The 17,736-nt window shown below is 44.5% G+C and overlaps 1 protein-coding gene across 2 annotated transcripts in view; it reads right to left on the reverse strand.

Moving 5' to 3' along the window:
* GALNT16 (polypeptide N-acetylgalactosaminyltransferase 16) overlaps positions 1–17,736 on the reverse strand; it is a 73,908-nt gene that overhangs the window by 11,708 nt on the left and 44,464 nt on the right. For both annotated transcript variants that reach the window (XM_015631993.3, XM_015631992.3), the window contains exons 4-13: positions 16,204–16,271; positions 13,741–13,806; positions 12,577–12,698; positions 10,451–10,538; positions 9,392–9,476; positions 8,262–8,365; positions 4,577–4,703; positions 3,565–3,657; positions 1,413–1,496; positions 299–440 (exon numbers count right to left, since the gene is read on the reverse strand). In XM_015631993.3, coding sequence (XP_015487479.1) covers positions 299–440; positions 1,413–1,496; positions 3,565–3,657; positions 4,577–4,703; positions 8,262–8,365; positions 9,392–9,476; positions 10,451–10,538; positions 12,577–12,698; positions 13,741–13,806; positions 16,204–16,271 — 979 coding nt within the window. The remainder of the gene's footprint in view (positions 1–298; positions 441–1,412; positions 1,497–3,564; positions 3,658–4,576; positions 4,704–8,261; positions 8,366–9,391; positions 9,477–10,450; positions 10,539–12,576; positions 12,699–13,740; positions 13,807–16,203; positions 16,272–17,736) is intronic.

Raw genomic sequence — 17,736 nt, forward strand, 5'->3', positions numbered from 1 at the left:
GCCCCAAAATAATTCTCAATGAGTGTCACTCCCTGAGCATTTAAGCACTGCCTGCTGTCTCTGAGTGATGAAAACCTTCACATTCTATGCCTGACTGCTGAGTCTGTTGAGCCAACAGAGCTTTGAGAGATGTGCACAGCATCTTTTTCTGCTTTCTGCTACTATTAAAATCATTACAGGGTCAAATTCTTCCTTCCTTCACCTCCATATCAATCCACCAAGGCCAGAGATGCTTCTTCATTCAGGTAATAAAAAGGGTAGGAGCAGGAGGAAAGAGCCAAACTGAAGCCTGCCTTACCTGAGTGACAGGAGGATTGTTCACCGTCCCTTTACAGTTTCCCATGCCAGCCAACATATTCCCTGTGGTATCCTGTGCCTGAGACTCCAGACAGTTTCCTCCTTGTCTAATTATTCCTGGAATCAACTCCTTTTCAGGAATCCTTGAGGTAAAATGAGAGTTGAATGGTACTTCATACACAGAAATGTCCAAAGCACTTTCACATTTATAAGGGTGTAATTTGTCCCTGACTGAAACAGAGTTCCCTATATATGACAGAAAATGAACAATATCTTATCCACTGGAGAAGGCAAAAATCAAATGAGAACTTAGAGGACTGGTACCTTTTTGTTTCAGAAGGCATACCAGGATCTTTAGGGGTACCCTAAGCAGCTTAATGTGATGATTCTGAAATTCTGAAAGAGGCTGTTTCCAGAAAAAAGCCATATCCACACTGTTTTGTTCTGCTTCTTTCTCCCCCCTTTTCAGTCTTCTCCTCAGCTAACACATATTCTTGCCTCACTGGTAGGAATGCAGGGAAGATCCGTGCAGGCCAGACTACAGCTGGATGTTCCAGCTTCCACTCACTCTAGCCACAGGCTGAGGTGTTGCCAGGACGTGCTGGTTTGCACATGCCAACATCACAGCTCTACCCAGGCTGCAAGGACACAACACTACCATGTCCTGACCCTGGGCAGGGGAAGCCACAGGGAGAGCTGGTTCTGGCATTCCTTAGAACCTTTCTTAACCACACAAACCTCTGCACTGAGGCTGTCCAGTTCTACTTGGCTCAACTCCCTCCAGACAGAGCATCCAAGGGGCAGAGACCAAGTCAGAACTGGGAGGGGTGTAGTGCTCTGGCACTTGTCTACACCCCACAGCTCTGCAGACACCTCTGTTGCACATGTCCAGGGGACAGCTGTGTGGGGCAGAACAGAAGACAGACCTTTTGCAGAGCTGTGATAATACAAGCCAGTAAAACACAGGTTTCTCACCAAAAAGAAGAACCTCAAAAAGAGAAAACCTTTTGCAAGCATAAGTCTCTCTTTTTCCCACTGCTGTCAAGGTTCATCTTCGCATTGTGACCCACCTCCCAAATCCTTCAGAGATTTTTACAAGTGAAGAGCTGACTCACTTGAGCTCGGGGTAGACATTCTCCAGATACCATTGGAAGGATTTACAGTTCAGTTTGTGTCTCAGCTCCACTCGGTCTGCAACACTGGAAACACAGGCAGTTTGCTGAGAATAAGGCAGTGAACAGGAGGGAGGGGAACAATGAAGATTGGCCAGGAGGTTTGAGGGAAATTACATTTTTCCATTACTCATTCTCCCATGTAAGTTTTGCTGGGTTCAGAGCACTAGCAGTGACCTGAGGTGAAGAGGAGGAGAGAGACAAGCGGCAGAAAATAGAAATGGAAGACAAACACCTTCAGAGAGCTGTTCTTGCACTTCCTTTGGCTCAGAGTGATGGCAGGGCCCAGGTTCTACCTTGTTAAATAATACATTGCAGTAAAACTGCTGTAAGATCAGGAAAGACTCTGGGTGCCCCTGTAGAGGCATACCATGAAACCTGCACAGCAATCAACTGCTGAAAAGGCCTAAGAAAGTGTTTGTGCTCAGGTACATACAGATGATTCATCTGTGTGTGCTAAAGCATGTCTCTAGCTCATGGCAGCAGGTCTAGGCTCAGGTTGGAGAACTGAGATCTGGAGAACTTAATGATTTGTTCTCAAGCACTTTGGGGGAAGGGTGGGAATATAAGAGGAGATTAACTCAACATCTCAGTAGCTGTCTGCTGTGGCAGTCCTCCCACTGCTGATTTGTTTGGCTTTAGCTGGCTGAAGAAGTGGATTTCCCGCCAGCAGTCTTACTGAGCAGCAAAACCAGGAACTCTTGTCTTTAAGCTATAACACTACATTTATGTGTTGGCAAGGAATTTCAACTGTACCCTGTATACCTCTCCATCCTCAGCCCACAGAGGCCACTGTACACACACATGAGGCCACATACCTTAGGGGAATGTTCTTAGATTTCATATCCACATCAAAATTGAGGGGAAGGAGGGTCCAATTTAGGCCAAATTATCAGTGACAGTGTCAAAGGCATTTTCACCCTAAAATCTAGATTTAATACAGGTTCACAGAGCTATTACTACAGGAAATTGCCTGAAATCAAAGTCTTATACTCTGCTCCAGCTTTTATTCAGCCAAGGCTGCCAGTAAAGTCACTAGGAAGTCTGTGTGAACAAGAACCACAGATTTTGCTGCTAAAACACATGAGCAATATATCCACATGCAATATGCAATAGTCTGGTTTCCTTCACAAGGTAAAGTAGGGTTACTTGCTATGTGGTCCCAGCCCAGCTGCTGCAGCCAGCACAAGGACTGAAATTAGGCAGGCAAAGCTATTTTTATGAAGATATGTAATGCATCATGATAATAATGCCAAGTGTACAGCAAGAAAAGTGACCTGGTTGTCATAAATAAGTAGGAGATGCATCATTATCCTGAGCACACAGCCACACCTTTGAGATACAACCACATTTGCCAAGTCCTTACACTGATACAATAGCCTTTTGTCCACAGGCAGATAAAACCCACAGAAAAACAGCACTCCTGGGATTTTTACATTTATTTGGGTGTCAGGGGTTTGAGAGCATAGACAGCAAGCTCTCCACTCATCCCAGGTTTGGTGTCCATCAGTGATTTCTGGGTCACAGAGAACTGTTAAGCTGATAACAGTGAATCCCATGTGGCCTTTAGCAAAGGTGCTGAAAGAGGCACAGTTCTACAGATTGTGTTTTTAAATCTTACCATTGGCCATGCTCTCTCTTGCCCTACAAACCAGGCAAACTACCCTCTATCCATCAGGAAAGTGGGGAGTGCACCAAGTGCAACATGCCCCATGTGCCAACCAGCCATGGGATTCTGCATCTGCACAGAAACTTCAGATCAAGCTCAAGATATAGCTCACATTTCCACAACAGCTGCATGCTGTGATAGAAGAATATTCCTGTCTGTACACTTAAAATGTCTGGTCTTTTAATTTCATTATAGATCCCTTTGGCCTTCTGCTAACAAATGATTTATGCAGTGTTACTAGGGAAAAAATAAAGTGAATTAGAGGCAAACTTCATTAGCCAGACACTCAAGCTGCAACCTTCCTGGCAAGCCAGGCATTCAGATCACCTCTATTTCTCACATTTAGCTGCAGAAAATACCTAAAAACTATTGTTTGCTACCAAGGGATTTACCAGAGCCCCCCTGCCAAGGTCTGGGGCAGCTTACCTTCCAAAGGACTTGCCAATAGCCGACGGCCGGGCCTCATAGTAGTACTGCTTGTATTCATCCATCCACACCTCTGCCGTGCGCTTGGTGTTCCTGCATGGGCATGAGCAGATGCTGTGCTGAGGAGATGCTTTGCTGCAGAACCTGCCCTCCCAGCCAGCAGGCACTAGGTGGGCAGATCCAAGGTCTGTCTACCAGGAGGGAGTGGGGGACAGTCCCAAACACAAAACTGAGTAGGCAGTATGGATGGATAGAGATGGAATGTGTTAAGTCTACAAAGGTTTGCAAGAACGCTTCAGAAGTTAAAAAGTTAACAGCCATAGTTTACCATGACTTTTTCATACATACCTCCTCTGCAGGGCCTGATTGTCACCATCACACTCATTTACGGTATCCCTTCTCCCAGACTAGAGTAATGTTAGGGGATAATTCATCTTGGAATGCAGCACTGTCTAACCCCTAACCTCCTGCCCAAATCAAACCAGCTTCGTATTAGGTCATGTTATTCAGGGTCTTGACTGGTTGAGTTTTGAAATCATCAATGATGGAGATTTCACCATCTCTCTGGGGCCCTACAGCAGTGCTTGACCACTTGCGTTGTCAAGCACTTCATCTCATCTCTTTTCTCTTCCCATCTGTACTGCAGTAGAAATTGTCCTCAGGGTTTATCTTAGAGCATGTACAGCTCAGAGACAACAGAGATGTCCAAGGGCTGCTGATACCCACGCATATGTCACAGGGCAGCATGTGTGAATGGCCAGGGTGTCTCTCTGGCACACTGTTCCCCACCCCCACCAGAGACTGAGAAGGAGTAAGAGACACTAATACAAACAGCAGAGAAGAGAACAGGTTTTGTTCACAGAAAACAGCAACTCATCCTTCCATGGAGAACAGATGCTCAGCCAAAAGCTGTTCTCCGTTACCAGGCAAAAGCACAACAAAGAATTCAGTTATTTAGACATGCCCAACACGAAGGGGGCCTGGCTGCTCCCAGGAACTACCCAACACCTACTTGATGTAAGTCAGCGCGTTGCCCTCAGGGAAGTCATAGGGATGGCGCTTCCTGAACACGTGTCCCACTCGACTGCAGGGAACAATCTCCAAGCTGCCCCCACACATCCACACTCGGAAAGAGAGCTCTGGAAGAGACCCCAAGAGTCATACAGCTGCAACAGTTCCAAGAAGGGCGATTTTTTTACCCCACTGCCCTAGGTGTATTGTCTGCAACAGCAAAATCAGGGAAAGCAATGCCATGGTGAGAGCGAGAAACTGTCCTCCCTTTGTTAAAATGGAGGCAACCATTGGCTCAGGACTTCCAAGCCTTCTCCAGTCCTGCTTCTCTTTGGTCTCATTTCAGTGAGACACCTTTGCATTTGACCAGGTCTTCAAGGTTGCTCAGGATGTCAGGCCCTCAGGATGGCATCTGGCAACAGACTGAGACCACTCCCCCCACACACACCCTGTTTCGGACTTCTGTTACTCATCCCTGCACATAGATGGAAATAAAAAGGAAGAATTTACAGTGTAAAGCAAATCATGTGAGGAAGAAAAGGAGTTTAGACGACAAGGGGAAAGAACAGAACAAAACAAAGGTATAGAGGGAGTCAATGTCTAGAGCTAAGTCCTCTCCCTCTATGTTATCCACCCAACAACAGTTCCTTCTTCTCATTTTGGTTTGCTCTAGTACTAATGAAATACGGCATCGGACTGTGTTGCAGTTGCCTCTGCTGGGGGAACTGCCCAGAGCAGGTACCAGTCTCATATAGTATGACTATGAAAATACAGAGAGAATCCTGCTACTTGAAGAAATCCACCCTATCCTGAAGCTAGATTCAACATTTTGTTAAAGCATTAGAAGAGCATGGAGCTTTGATGTGCAGGCATTTATTTGCATCACAGAAGGTATGTGACCTTGCTTAAGCTTATGGGTCTGTCCTCACAAGTTTAATCACTGCCAGACCAGAGGGGTTTTCCACTTTCAATTCATGTGGTGATGAAAGAGAAGGAAGAAGGAAAATGAAAATTAGATGGCTGGTTTGGTAGTCTTTACCAAAAGGGCTTCAGATTGTATAGCCTGATTACTTAAAAAACTTTACTCAGTTGGGATCTCCCTCCAGTAATGCCTGATTTATGTGGCTCTGATGCTTAGAAATTAAAAATAAATTATGTATCCTGATCTAATGGATGTTTGAAACTGTGTACACACACTAACATCTTCCCAACTTTCATCTTTCTCCATAGCTTTCCTCTCTGCATACTGAGAGGTAGTTCAAACAGTGAATTTTAGGGTGGGGGAGATGGTGTATTTAATGTAGCATCTCAGTTAAAAAAACCCATTTGATTAGACTGTATTTTGTAGTATTTCTTACTAGCTCTTTTCTCTCCTGACTCTTATCCAGACCTAATTATTTTCCGACTCTTTTTAACAGGGAGTTCCAGATTTGAAGAGAGGAAGGATTTTTGAGACAAACAAATAAAAAAAACAAAAACCCAAGACATAAGTTTCTGTCTGATGATGTGTCCAAGCTGACATTTGCTCTCCTGGAATGAGCTTCCGACTCACTTTGGCCTATAACAAAACAAAACTCTCAGTTTGGCAAGTGTAACTTGAAAGTAACACCCATTTCCAAGGAGAGGATTTCTCACACCATCTTGGACAGAACCACCTTCTCATCTCATCTACAAATGAGGACCTAATTCAAACAGTCCCCTCCCACTCAAAATTGTAATATTTAGTAAAAATAATGTTTCAGAACATTATCAATATTTTTCCTTGATCAGAAAACCCAGTTTTCAATTAAGTATGGTAAACTGTTTTTTTTAAGAGGTTAAATTAACCATTCTGAATTCTTCAAAGAAAATTAATACTTTTTGTTGTCAAATCCAGGTTGGTTTCTATCCCTCTGCTTTCAGCAGCAACAGACTTGAAGGAGGATGAGGGACAAGTGACAGGATACAGTGAATTGACAGAAAAACCTCCTAGCAAGGCAAAACTGGCAAGCTCTGTACATGTGGCTGAGTCTCACAGCTCTGGCCCAGACACTGGCAGGCTTTACAGGAGCTATTTCAAGGAGAATGAAGAAAATTCTGTGGAGCAATTCTGTGGTTTTGATCAGCTCTATATGGAAGAAATGTCTGTGAGCATGCAAATAATTCACTGCTACTCAGAGCAGAGAGCTCTACTCAGCATCATACTACTGACATATGGACCAAACTACAACAGTGGACTCCCAGGTGGGCAGAAACAGACAGAGGAAAGGCTAAAGGAATATTCTTTCTCCATCTTTGGGGTTTACAGCTCTTACACAGTCACAGCTCAGAGGCTGGCAGAATGGCCAAGTGGCTGGCTTTGCAGCTGGAGCAGGGTTAATGATGGCACGGAGCTGGGTTTGGCTCTGCTCCTGAGGGACATAAGGGAAGGGGTCTTTATTCCTGGGTAAAGGCTTCCTGTTACTTCTGTCACAGTGCTTAGCTGACTACTAGGACTGCTGAGATTCCAACGCCAGCACCATTTAAGATTGCTTTTTAATATAACAAATACCATAAAACTGAATCAAGGTCTGGGAAAACAGAGAAGACTCATTATTAGATATTTTGTTTCTAAAATTTAGTACCTTGAGAGTCTGTTATCGGCCCAAAATATTATTTAATGGTTTTAGAAAGCATTTCAGAGTGAGGCAGCTCTCCCAGCTGTGTTCAGAGAAACAAAATTTCCTCTTCCCGACTATTTCATTCTTTCTAATTGGTTCTCCGGGTGCTAAGAAACATCATACAAATTCTTCTTTGGAAGGTTTTATTTACAAATCTGTGACATTTATGGAACCCGTAGAAACAGACTTTTTGGGGTTTTTTTGCAGTGTTAGCTACAGAGAGATCTATTTCAGCTGACTACAAAAAGTAAGGCTTTTATCTCCTCAGCTCCATCTGCACCATTTCTAAATGAATCCCCCAAATACTTGAGGTCTCCATGAACCTCTCTTCAACACTCATCTTGCTTTTATCATTAACACCTGGTGACATTGCAGCATCCCTTCAACAGGGCAAAGAGAGATGCCTGGAATATCTGTGCCACTATTAAGTGCAAGGAGATGTGTTTAAGCACCATGCCCTAAAGCAGCATGGGAGTGGACAGACTCACATGCTCACATACACTGAGCCTCTGAATTCCTCAGATGTTTGTGATGCCCTAGCCTGCTTCTAAATGTTTGCATTCTGAATCTATCTGTAGCCAAATTCCATTTACAAAGCTTGTTTTATTAGGAAAAATATCTCTGTGACCTGTCAAGCAGGGAGAGCAATTCAGATTTTTCTGCAAGAGAAGAACAGGTATAAGACAAGGCTGCAGGAGTGGCTGCCCACATCAGAGCTGGGGAAACACAGGCTGTCATGTGAAGAACTGGAGGAATATTCTCCAAAAACAAGCAATAATGTAAATATCAGAAGGTTCCTCTTCCTTTCTTGTACTATGGAAGCTCCTGTATAATAGACCCTATTCCTGTAGGAGTGTAGTCCTGATCACACGTACTTTATGCTCACACCAATACAGCTCTGACCTTCTTGGGGATTACCTGACCATGTCCCTAACCTTACACTGACATGCTGATCAGATCTCGCACAATAAAAGCTCTGGTAAGCAATGAAGACTGGGAAGTGGTTCTGCATTAGTGTGTCATTCCCTTCAAACATCCTAAACTTACCAAAATTTTCTCCTCCCCAGATGTCCATTTGAGTATCATATTTTCCCAGGTGGTTAAACCAGGACTTGTCAATCACAAAGATGCCTCCTGCTATAACAGGGGTTCTGGAAGAGAAAATAGAAATCCAGAAAAAATAATCACACACATATGTACTACCACAAACCTAATTTTAAAGGGCAGAAAATTTGTCCAGTCCTCACAAATCATACCTCATTTAAAAGAGAAAAATAGTAGAGCTGGAATTGAGCCTGCAGCAGGTTTCTGAGATGGATTCGCACTAGATCATCCTCATGCCTTTGTTAGATGGTTTTGCAAGCTCTACAAGAGTAATGCTGTGTCTTTTGCATTTATACAAATAAACACAGTGTGAAGGAAGGACAGGCACTGTTTGATGACTGTGCTCACCAATTAGACATGGTGTGACAGGCTGCTGCATGTACTGCTCTGCTGTTAGCAAGCTGATTGCTTCTGGAGTGCAAAACAGAGGCTCACAAATTGCACAGAGGAATTAAATGATACTTTCATATAAGAAATAGGGAGCTGTCTGCCTATACAGACAAGCACCATAACTTCAGATCAGGATTTGTTATATTCTACATGTTTCAGAGTACCCTGCAGTGAGGCTGGCACCAACTGTTCCAACCAACAGAATCTCTTTTGCCCGTGAACACACAGATTTAGAAGGTGGGAGTAATTCTATGCCCACATTACTAGGTAAGATTCAACTTTCTGATCTGCTTTACACATGTGGGATGACTGTTTATCTGCTTCATTCTTTAAGTTTTCATCTGAAAGATGGAGGTAATTAAAAAACCCCAAAGCGATTTCTGAGGCATTCAGAGTGTTGAGTTAGGGAGAACACAAGAACAAACATATAGAAGAGGTGGCTTGTAGAGGTGGAGTGCATGATAGTAAATAATCACTATCCTTACAATATTCAGAGAGAAGTACTCTCATGTTTAGGGTAGAGACCTCAATGTATTCAGAAAATAACATGAAGAGTTTGTCATCATCCAGTGAGCGCTGTGGCATTTTGTCCTCAGCAAGGGAGTCCCTGGACCCCCCTTGCCACACTGGTGAAGGCTTGGTAAAGGTATTTGAAGAAGTGTACCCTGTCTGTCAGAATGTACCTTATAGACTGAGTTGGGTCTGTTCTGGACATCTTCTGCTCTATAGGAATCTGTTCCCACTTAAAGTGAAGGCTCCAGTCAAACCCTGAAAAGGAGAAAGACAAGCCACATTTATTTTCTTATTGTAAAAAATGTACTACCAGCTTCAGTGATAGTCTGCACCTTTATGTCACAGGCTCTCCCTATGTTCCTTCCCTGACCTCCCTCACAGTCTACCCAAAATGGCAATAGCCTATCCTAATATAAACCTCACCAGCTTCTGTCTTTCATCATTCCTTAGCATTACAGACCTCTCCTCAATTTCACTCCACACCTTCAGGAGAGTGTTGTCAGGCTGAGACGTAATTGTATTCTGGCCAGTTTGTTTTACCAAAGGCAAACCCTGTCTGCCAGAGTTACGAGGTTTTAATGAAGGACTTTGTGGGATGTGACATATTCTGGGAGCAAAGGCCTGCAGATCACTGTAAACACCATGTCTTTCAAGACTACCATGTACTTACAGATTGCCCAGGGTGGATAGTGGAGCACAGCAGAGTCGCTAACTTTATACCATGGTTAAGGGTAGCCAAAGGACAGGTGGCCTTTGGCTGGCAAGCAGTGCAGAAGTGAGCCCCAGCCATAAAAGATGCAGAAGGGCACCAGGAAGTGGGGTGAACATAGGAACAGCTGCAGAGGGTTCAGCTGTAAGGGGACAGGTGTCAATGCTTTTCAGAAGATGCCACAAGATAGCCTGGGAGATCAAAGCAGCAACTGGAAGTGTCTGCCAGACTCCAGAGTACTTGTAGCATAGTAAGGACACAGTGAGATATTTAATCAATTAATGCAGTTCTGAAACTGCTAAATGTTATGACAGTGATTCAAGTTCAAGAGGAAAATACGAATTGAGTTTAGTTCTAACTCTTCAAAAGATCTGACTTTGCAAGTTGCAGAGAAAAAGGGACAGATAACCTGTCAGGAAAGATCATTGCTCTGTTTTCTTGGTAAGCTGAAGAGATCACAACTTAATTATCATGCACCATCCCTCAGGTCTAACTTACATAGGCCATTCCTTATACCCACCTCCCCTCAAATCTGCTGATGCTGCCAGGTAGGCAAAATTATCCAGGCTGATAACATCAATGATTGGACTCACCACTCGGGTATAATCCTGAGAGAGAGAGAAAGGGGGAAAAAAAAAAGAGTCAGGCTTTCTTGAATGTCCAGCAAAGCTGCCAGAGCTCAGGAAACACAAAGCTGCACATGTAAGTCTTTGTCTGGTTTCTCCAATATGGTTCTGGTAGCTGTGCAAGGCATCTGTGGCCACTACATCCAAACATGGAGATGGTGGGTACTAGCCAGCTGCACTCCATGGATGTGGGGAATGGAGTCGGACTCCAACACCTAGGAATGCTGCTAAGAAACAGCTCTTTATTTCCTGCCTAAGGCACAGGGCATCAATCACTGTCCCAAGGGTTTTGTGCTTGCTTTAAATATCTACTGACAGACAGCACACCTTCTGCTCAGCCATCCTTGAATTAACTCATTATTGTCGGCCTAGAAATTATTAAACCCCTAATAAAGCATTTTCCTAAGAAGTGCTATGGATCAAGACCCCACATTTAAGATTCATAGTGCAAACTTCATAATACATATGACACATTGTATACATTATAATATCAAGATATTGTGAGTACTTTATTGCCATTAGCACATATAGACATTTCCAGTTTTGTTTTGGAATCCTTTTAGTAAGTAGAAGTTGAACAATTTTTCAACATCACAAGACAGGGCATTAAAGACAGTGTTGTGACAGCTGACATGTAAGATGAAACAGAGCTGGCAAAGCCAGAAACAGCACCTTGTTATTGGACAGCTGCCAGCATCCGTGCCTTTCCTATCAAACCTTCATTTTGTGCCTTGCAATAGTTCCTCATGATGTACACTTGGCTAGGATGGGACATCCTTGGTAAGAGGATTCATGTATTTTCCCCTCTGAGCTGTGATGGTTGCCCAGCCAGAGTGTGTCTGCCCAGTTTGAGACTCCAGCACCCACCTGGCAGCCTGGTATGCCAGCCACTGCTCCAACCAATCAGTGCCAGGACTGGCTAGGGCAGGACTGAAATCTGAAATAGGATGCACATCAGAAATGTAGGAAGTAGGTCAGAAATAGGTTGACTTGAAATCTGCTCACTAAAAAATTTGTATACTAGAGTTAGCACACATTGCAATTTAGCATTGCAATTTAGACCTTTCACTAAAGAAATAAGTGAGGTTCTTTCTGCTTAGGAGACCCTATGCTGGTGCTGCAGCTTGATTTACAGACTAGTAAGTAAACTAAACATTTATGGACTGTACTGAACAAGAATAAAAAGCATAAGCTTTTAATTCATCAATTCTGAAGTTTCACCTTCTTCTGATCCTTCATATTAAAGTAATCAGACATGCTTACAAAGCATCATTAAAGCTTCTACCCCTTCTCCTAAGGCCCATTACTTCATGGGACCCTCCTTTCAGAGGGGAACAATCACAGCCACTTGCAAGCAGGGCTTCTCCCATGACCTCTCCCCTGCCTTTTCTTACAGCAGAGCTGTATGGTCTCTCCCTCCAGCTCTACAGTGCAGTCAGGGTGACAGCTGCTAATATTTCCACCTCATTTTCATTCTTCCAGCCTTGCATCAATCCTTTGCCAAGTGAACCATCAAAGGGACATCCCTGCACTCAGAGGCAGATTCTCTGTGATAGGAAGCTGCCTGCATGCAAGTGATGTATGGTGGCAGCTCAGCGGGAACATTAATGGAAGGAAAATTTTGGCAGTGACAAGGTGGGGGTGGGGACAGCAAAGGAGATGGAAACCATGGAAAAATTGCACAAAGTACACTGCCCAAGGGGCTGTGCTACATACAGGTGAACAGGACAAGGAAGCACAATGCCTGCAGGACACAAGAGGTACAAGTTGGTGGTTCCAGCATTCAGCATTGTGTCCCATCACTTTGCACCTCCTGCCTTGTCACACTGGCAGAACAGAATCCCATCAGGGATCTCTTGCCCATGTAGCAGGAGGCTGTACTTCCTCTGTAACAGCCTGCCTGAGGAGTACCTTGGCAGGCCTCGTTCTCAGCAGCTCTGCTGATGTATGTGAGGGCAGAGGATCCAACAGCACAGGACAGGCCAGCTCCATCCCTCCCAGAGCGGGACATGGTGCTCACCTCTTTCACTCTTTGAAGCATTGGCTGCAGCCACTCACTGTTGACTTCACAGTGACTGTCCAAGAAGGTGAGGATGTCAGCAGTTGCCACTTCAGCTCCTCGCACCCGAGAGCGAATCAGCCCTGTGAGGAGAAAAGGACAGCAAACGAGCAGGAAGGTTAGGGAAGGAAACATTTGAGCGTCCTTCAGAAAAAATACTTTGTGTGGCCATTACAGGGGAAGAGCAGTTGATTCCCCTTTATCACATCTCCACCAGGAGCAGAGAGCAGCTTTAGAGCAGGGGGACAGTCAGAAGAGCCCTCCCAGCACACAATGAATGACCTCTCCTGTCACTTCTGTCCATGACATAGAACTTCCACATGGCTTCTTGCTCTTCCCTTCCAGCCCTCCCCACAGACACCTGGCTGCTGCCTGCTCACTCGCTCTCCCATTGAGCACCCTGCTGCTTCCATCACCAATTCCCCATGGCCAAATTCTGCTCTCTGCTTTTTGTCTGCCTTACTGCTTATCTGCTTTATTCCCATTTGTCCTTTACTCTGCCCTGCAGAGATATCAGACTGGCTCTCAGATGACTCCTTACTTTCTTACAGACCATCCCACTACATGGGATACTCTTTGTGAACAGTGATTTTTGTCTCTCCTTCTAGATCCAAACCTGCTGTGCACTGACAGCTTTAGAAATAAGTCAGCACATATGAGTCAAACTAAAGAGCACCTGGGAAAATCAGAGTCATTTATGGACATAGCAGATATATGAGAAAAAACTTTCCTTAATTGTATTTCTTTATGATAGATACATGATTGTTTTTCCTTCTCCCATGTCTCCTACACAGCTTGGTTAACTTGTGCTTGAAAGTGCAAGAGTTAGCTTGTGTTTAAAAGGACAAGACTTACACCTGGATCTTTATTCATAAAGATCTTAAAGTGTGGTCTTGTTCAAGCCAAAGCCTCTGGACACCACTTCTCATTATTTTAAGTATTACATGAGAACCCTGAAGCCTGAGAGTTGATAAGCTTTGTTCTCCCTCCACAGAGCCTCCAAATGCTTATACTGAAAAAACAAACTCTAACTATAAGAAACAACATGTAAGCAGCTGGGAGGCAACCAGGGTCATGTGGGAAAGTAGAAAAAATCTTTGCACTTAGAAAGCTTTCCACACTCACCTTCTCGATGGGTGTTCCGTAGACACTTGACCTTTGGGATCTTGGTAAGGAGCTGACAGTCCTCAGCTTGGGGAAAGCAAAAAACGACATTTGGCACACATGCATGAATTATTTGGCTTCATCAGAGAGCACCAATTAACTGTCCTCCCGCTTCTCCATGGGAGGGGAAATTCTGCTTTCACTTAACATCACATTAATCAGCCTAATGGCCTCAATCCTGTTGTCTGTAGAGTACACAGAAGAGCACTGCCTGCTTGCTGGCCTCCTCAGGCAGCTGAGCCCATGCTTCCCAATCCTCTGAGCAGCCAGGCCTCCACCTCTCCTGCTCAGCATTTCACCAGAGCAATGGGGCATGTGCTGGCAGCGTGGCACTGGCCACCAATGAAATGGAGGGAGCACAGGGAAGCAGGACTGCAAATCACTGAAGTGTCAAGGAATAGAGGGTTCTGTAACATAAAGTGATCTTATCTGCTCTTTGCCCTCAGTGGCTCATCTGGGCATTTCCTGCCGTTTGTTCTCAGGGCAGTTTCCACTTGATTTTATTTAATAAATGCCACTGGGATGTGGCCTGCTTTCTGGGAGACACCACCACATTGACACTTGGATGCCTGACCAAGGGCTTTGCTGGCAGCTTGCCACAAACTCCTGGCATCCCTCATTTACATTACCTAGGGAAGATGAGGGAGAGGAACCTTCTCCAGCCAGATACCAATAAGCACTGAGTGTCATCATCTCTGTTGCTGCCTTAGCAGATGTCACAGGAACAGCAAATTCTAACTTGCTCTTTTTTCTTGCTCCATCAAATTCACCTCAATTTCCATGTTTGTTCCATATTCCTTTTCATGTCTTATGCCCCATCTTTTCTGCTGTTAACTTCCCACAGACTGAGCACTCTGGGGAGAAAGCAAAGGCCCTTAGCCAAAGTGTACCTCTTAGCACGTTCCTGTACAAGTGTTTCCATTCTCCACACATGCAATCTGAAATACTGCTCTTACATCAGCACTTTGGCAGATGCTGCATCATCCAAGGGAAGTGGCAGGTGCTCTCAATTATAGAGCATCAAGATTTTGCTGGAACTCTGTTACAAGGGAAGGCAACACTCTTATCTTGGCCAAGTCACAACTTCAGGTATGAGAACCTTTATTCAGTCTGCACGAGTGGAGCACACCATTCTGCCTGTAGATACTTGCCAGAGATTACAAACTCTCAGTATATTTGGAGAAACTGAGGCAGGTGCTAAAGCAAAGTGTCAGACCTCAAACATGTGCTGAAGTCTCTCCATGAAGGTGTCTCAGGGAAGTGGCTATATCCACAAACAACCAGCTGCCAGTGAAAAAATAAGAACTGTGACAGGATGGAGCCTTTAAAAAATCTTTCTATTTATTGAGGAACCTAAATGGGAGCTTCTGGTTGAACCCTGTGCAGAACAAGTACCAGAAATACATTGCTGTTAATCTGGAACACTTTGCCCATTAAGAACTGAATTTTTAGGTGCAGAATGTGGAACACTTAGGATTGTTTGTTAGAAGTGCTCAGAAACACTGAAATTAAACAGCTCAGTACTTATTCAAAACACACTGTAAGGCCCTCAGAATCTCAAATCCCTCATCTCAGCTTCCACCTTTAAAAATGTTTCATTGTGGCCAAAGATACATAAGCATTTAGCTGCAAAATCAAAAAAACATTGCTTCCTTACCTCAGCAGGCCAAAGTGGGCATTCACAGCTATCTGTAAAGTGCTCTGAAGGAGTAATTAACCATTATTAAAAATGGTACATGACTAGATTGTCCTTGAATCTAAACACATCATGGGAGAAGCAAGAAGTCTTCTATCCCCACCACCTCACAACTACTACACAACAGCCAGGAGCAGGAGCAACTGTACAGCCAGAAAGACTCCAGAGCCTCCAGTCTGCAGGTCTGGTGGAACTGATGCAGCAGACACTCCATCCCTGTGCCAAGCTGCAGAAGAAAGTATGGTGCTGTCCAAAGCAGTAACTCTGCCACAGCTCCCCACAGGGACACCTGGAATCCCAGGCACATGGAGGCAGACAGCCAGTCTCGCCTTGGCCTGCCTGCAGGACCCCAGGCAGCAATTTTCTGTACGCTCCACTGCATCCTCTTCTTGCCTCTTGGTCTGTAAGTGCCTGCTCTGCTCATGTACACCATTGCTACATAAATATCTGTGCTAAATGTCTCACCAAACGGTGCATAATGGATCTTGACACAGATCTCTGGCAACCTAGCAAAAACTGCCATGCTGACAGGAAAGGAATACCCAATGGAAAGAAAAAGAGAGCTCTGGTCTCTGTCATGCATGGACATTAAATAGAGACTTCCTTTTATTTTTCTCCTGCATACAGACAAGAGGGAATCTGTGAGGGAAGGGGACTCAACAGAGCAAAGAAAAACCAGGAAAACAGAAGGGAAGAAATAAGTGTAAAGGAAATCGGTCCAAACTTACGATCTGAGCTGAAGTCATCTACCAAAATGATCTCCTGGATGAGACTGGGAGGGCTGCGGTTCAGAACACTGCAGGGACCCAGGAAAGAAAAAGCCACTTTGTGAGCTGCCATAATAATGACAATGATAGGACTGATAGAAATCTGCTGTGCTATGCATTACAGTAGGAATACCAAACTCCAGTAAAGTGGAAGCAGTGACCTTGCCCTTGTATCAGTGTTCACTGACAGGCCCAAACTACAAGCGAGAATATCCCAGAGAGCTATGGTATCTCAGCCAGACCTTTCAAGGACCCACAGCCAGGAGCTGACTGTGGGACTTGCCTGGGGCAGCTAGCAAAGGATGCTGCAGCATGCTCTGCCCCTAAACAGAGGTGAAATGGAGAGAACCACCTGCCCTGAGGCAGCCCAATGGCTATTCCCATCTACCAACCTCTGGGTAGAAGTCATCATTGCTGGAGACCATAAAGAGCTGCCACTTTCCCCAGCAAGGTGCTCTATCTCAGTGCAATAGCTGGACCTGCTCAGGCTTTCTCACCGATTCCCTTCTTTGGAAGGAAATAGTGTCAGTATTCTGGATTTGGATTTTTTTTCCCTCTTTTGCTTGTTACCCATCTGTCTTTCAAACCAGCAGCAGACCTGCTGAAAGCAGCCCCTTTCCTCAGGTTAGTTGCACCATAGCATGTAATACCCTCGGGTCTGCAATGAGTTTGCATCTGCAGGACACGCACGAGGAGAGCAGAGGAAAGCTTCTGCCCTCCTCAGACATCAAAGCATTCTGGTACTCTGGAGTCTGACCAGTTCAGTTCTGACTTCTTTATCAGTCTCATTCATTTAAAATGCTTGAACTCTTTTTCCATTAACCTCTTCAAATCTTTCTCTTGGCTTTATGATTACCATCACATAGCATATTCCCCCTTCAAGCCTCCGCCAATGCCTCTGGCAGGTCCTCATTAACTTCAACAAGGTTGCTCAGTGGTGCTTAGGCAGTCCAATGAAGAGGGCAATTATGCAAATTTTAATACTAAAAACAGAGGCAAACACTGTCCTTCTAGTTCTAGCAACCTGTCTCATTTCAGTGGCACCTGCTCTTTTGAGCAATAGTGAAGAAAAATTTCTGGCTTTTTTTCTCTTTTGGATTTTGTTGTTATTGTTTTATACAGGAAATAGACAAGAAGAAGAGTCCCATACTCCCAGGAATGAAGGTGTAGAGAAACAAATTGCCATCTTGTTAAGTAACTGATGGCTTTGCATACAGAGCGAAAGTTCCCTCATTTTGGAAGAGTTTTCTGCTTTCTCACACAGCAAAATTCTGACTGTTCTGCTGCTCAGTATCACATCCCACTCTATTTCAGATTCACATTGCTTTATACGCCTCTGATAGTATTTGTATTTTGAGCTTACGTGTCCCTAGATGACTGAGCTTGCATTTTCCAAAGCTGAATCTCATTTGCTTCTCTTGGCTCATGTCTCTTTGGATCCTCTAGTATGGTGGGGTGGGAGGTGGGGGGATGTTCCTGTGCCATTCTAAGTGC

This window comes from Parus major, chromosome 5, assembly GCF_001522545.3.
Source record: "Parus major isolate Abel chromosome 5, Parus_major1.1, whole genome shotgun sequence".
Taxonomy (NCBI): domain Eukaryota; kingdom Metazoa; phylum Chordata; class Aves; order Passeriformes; family Paridae; genus Parus; species Parus major.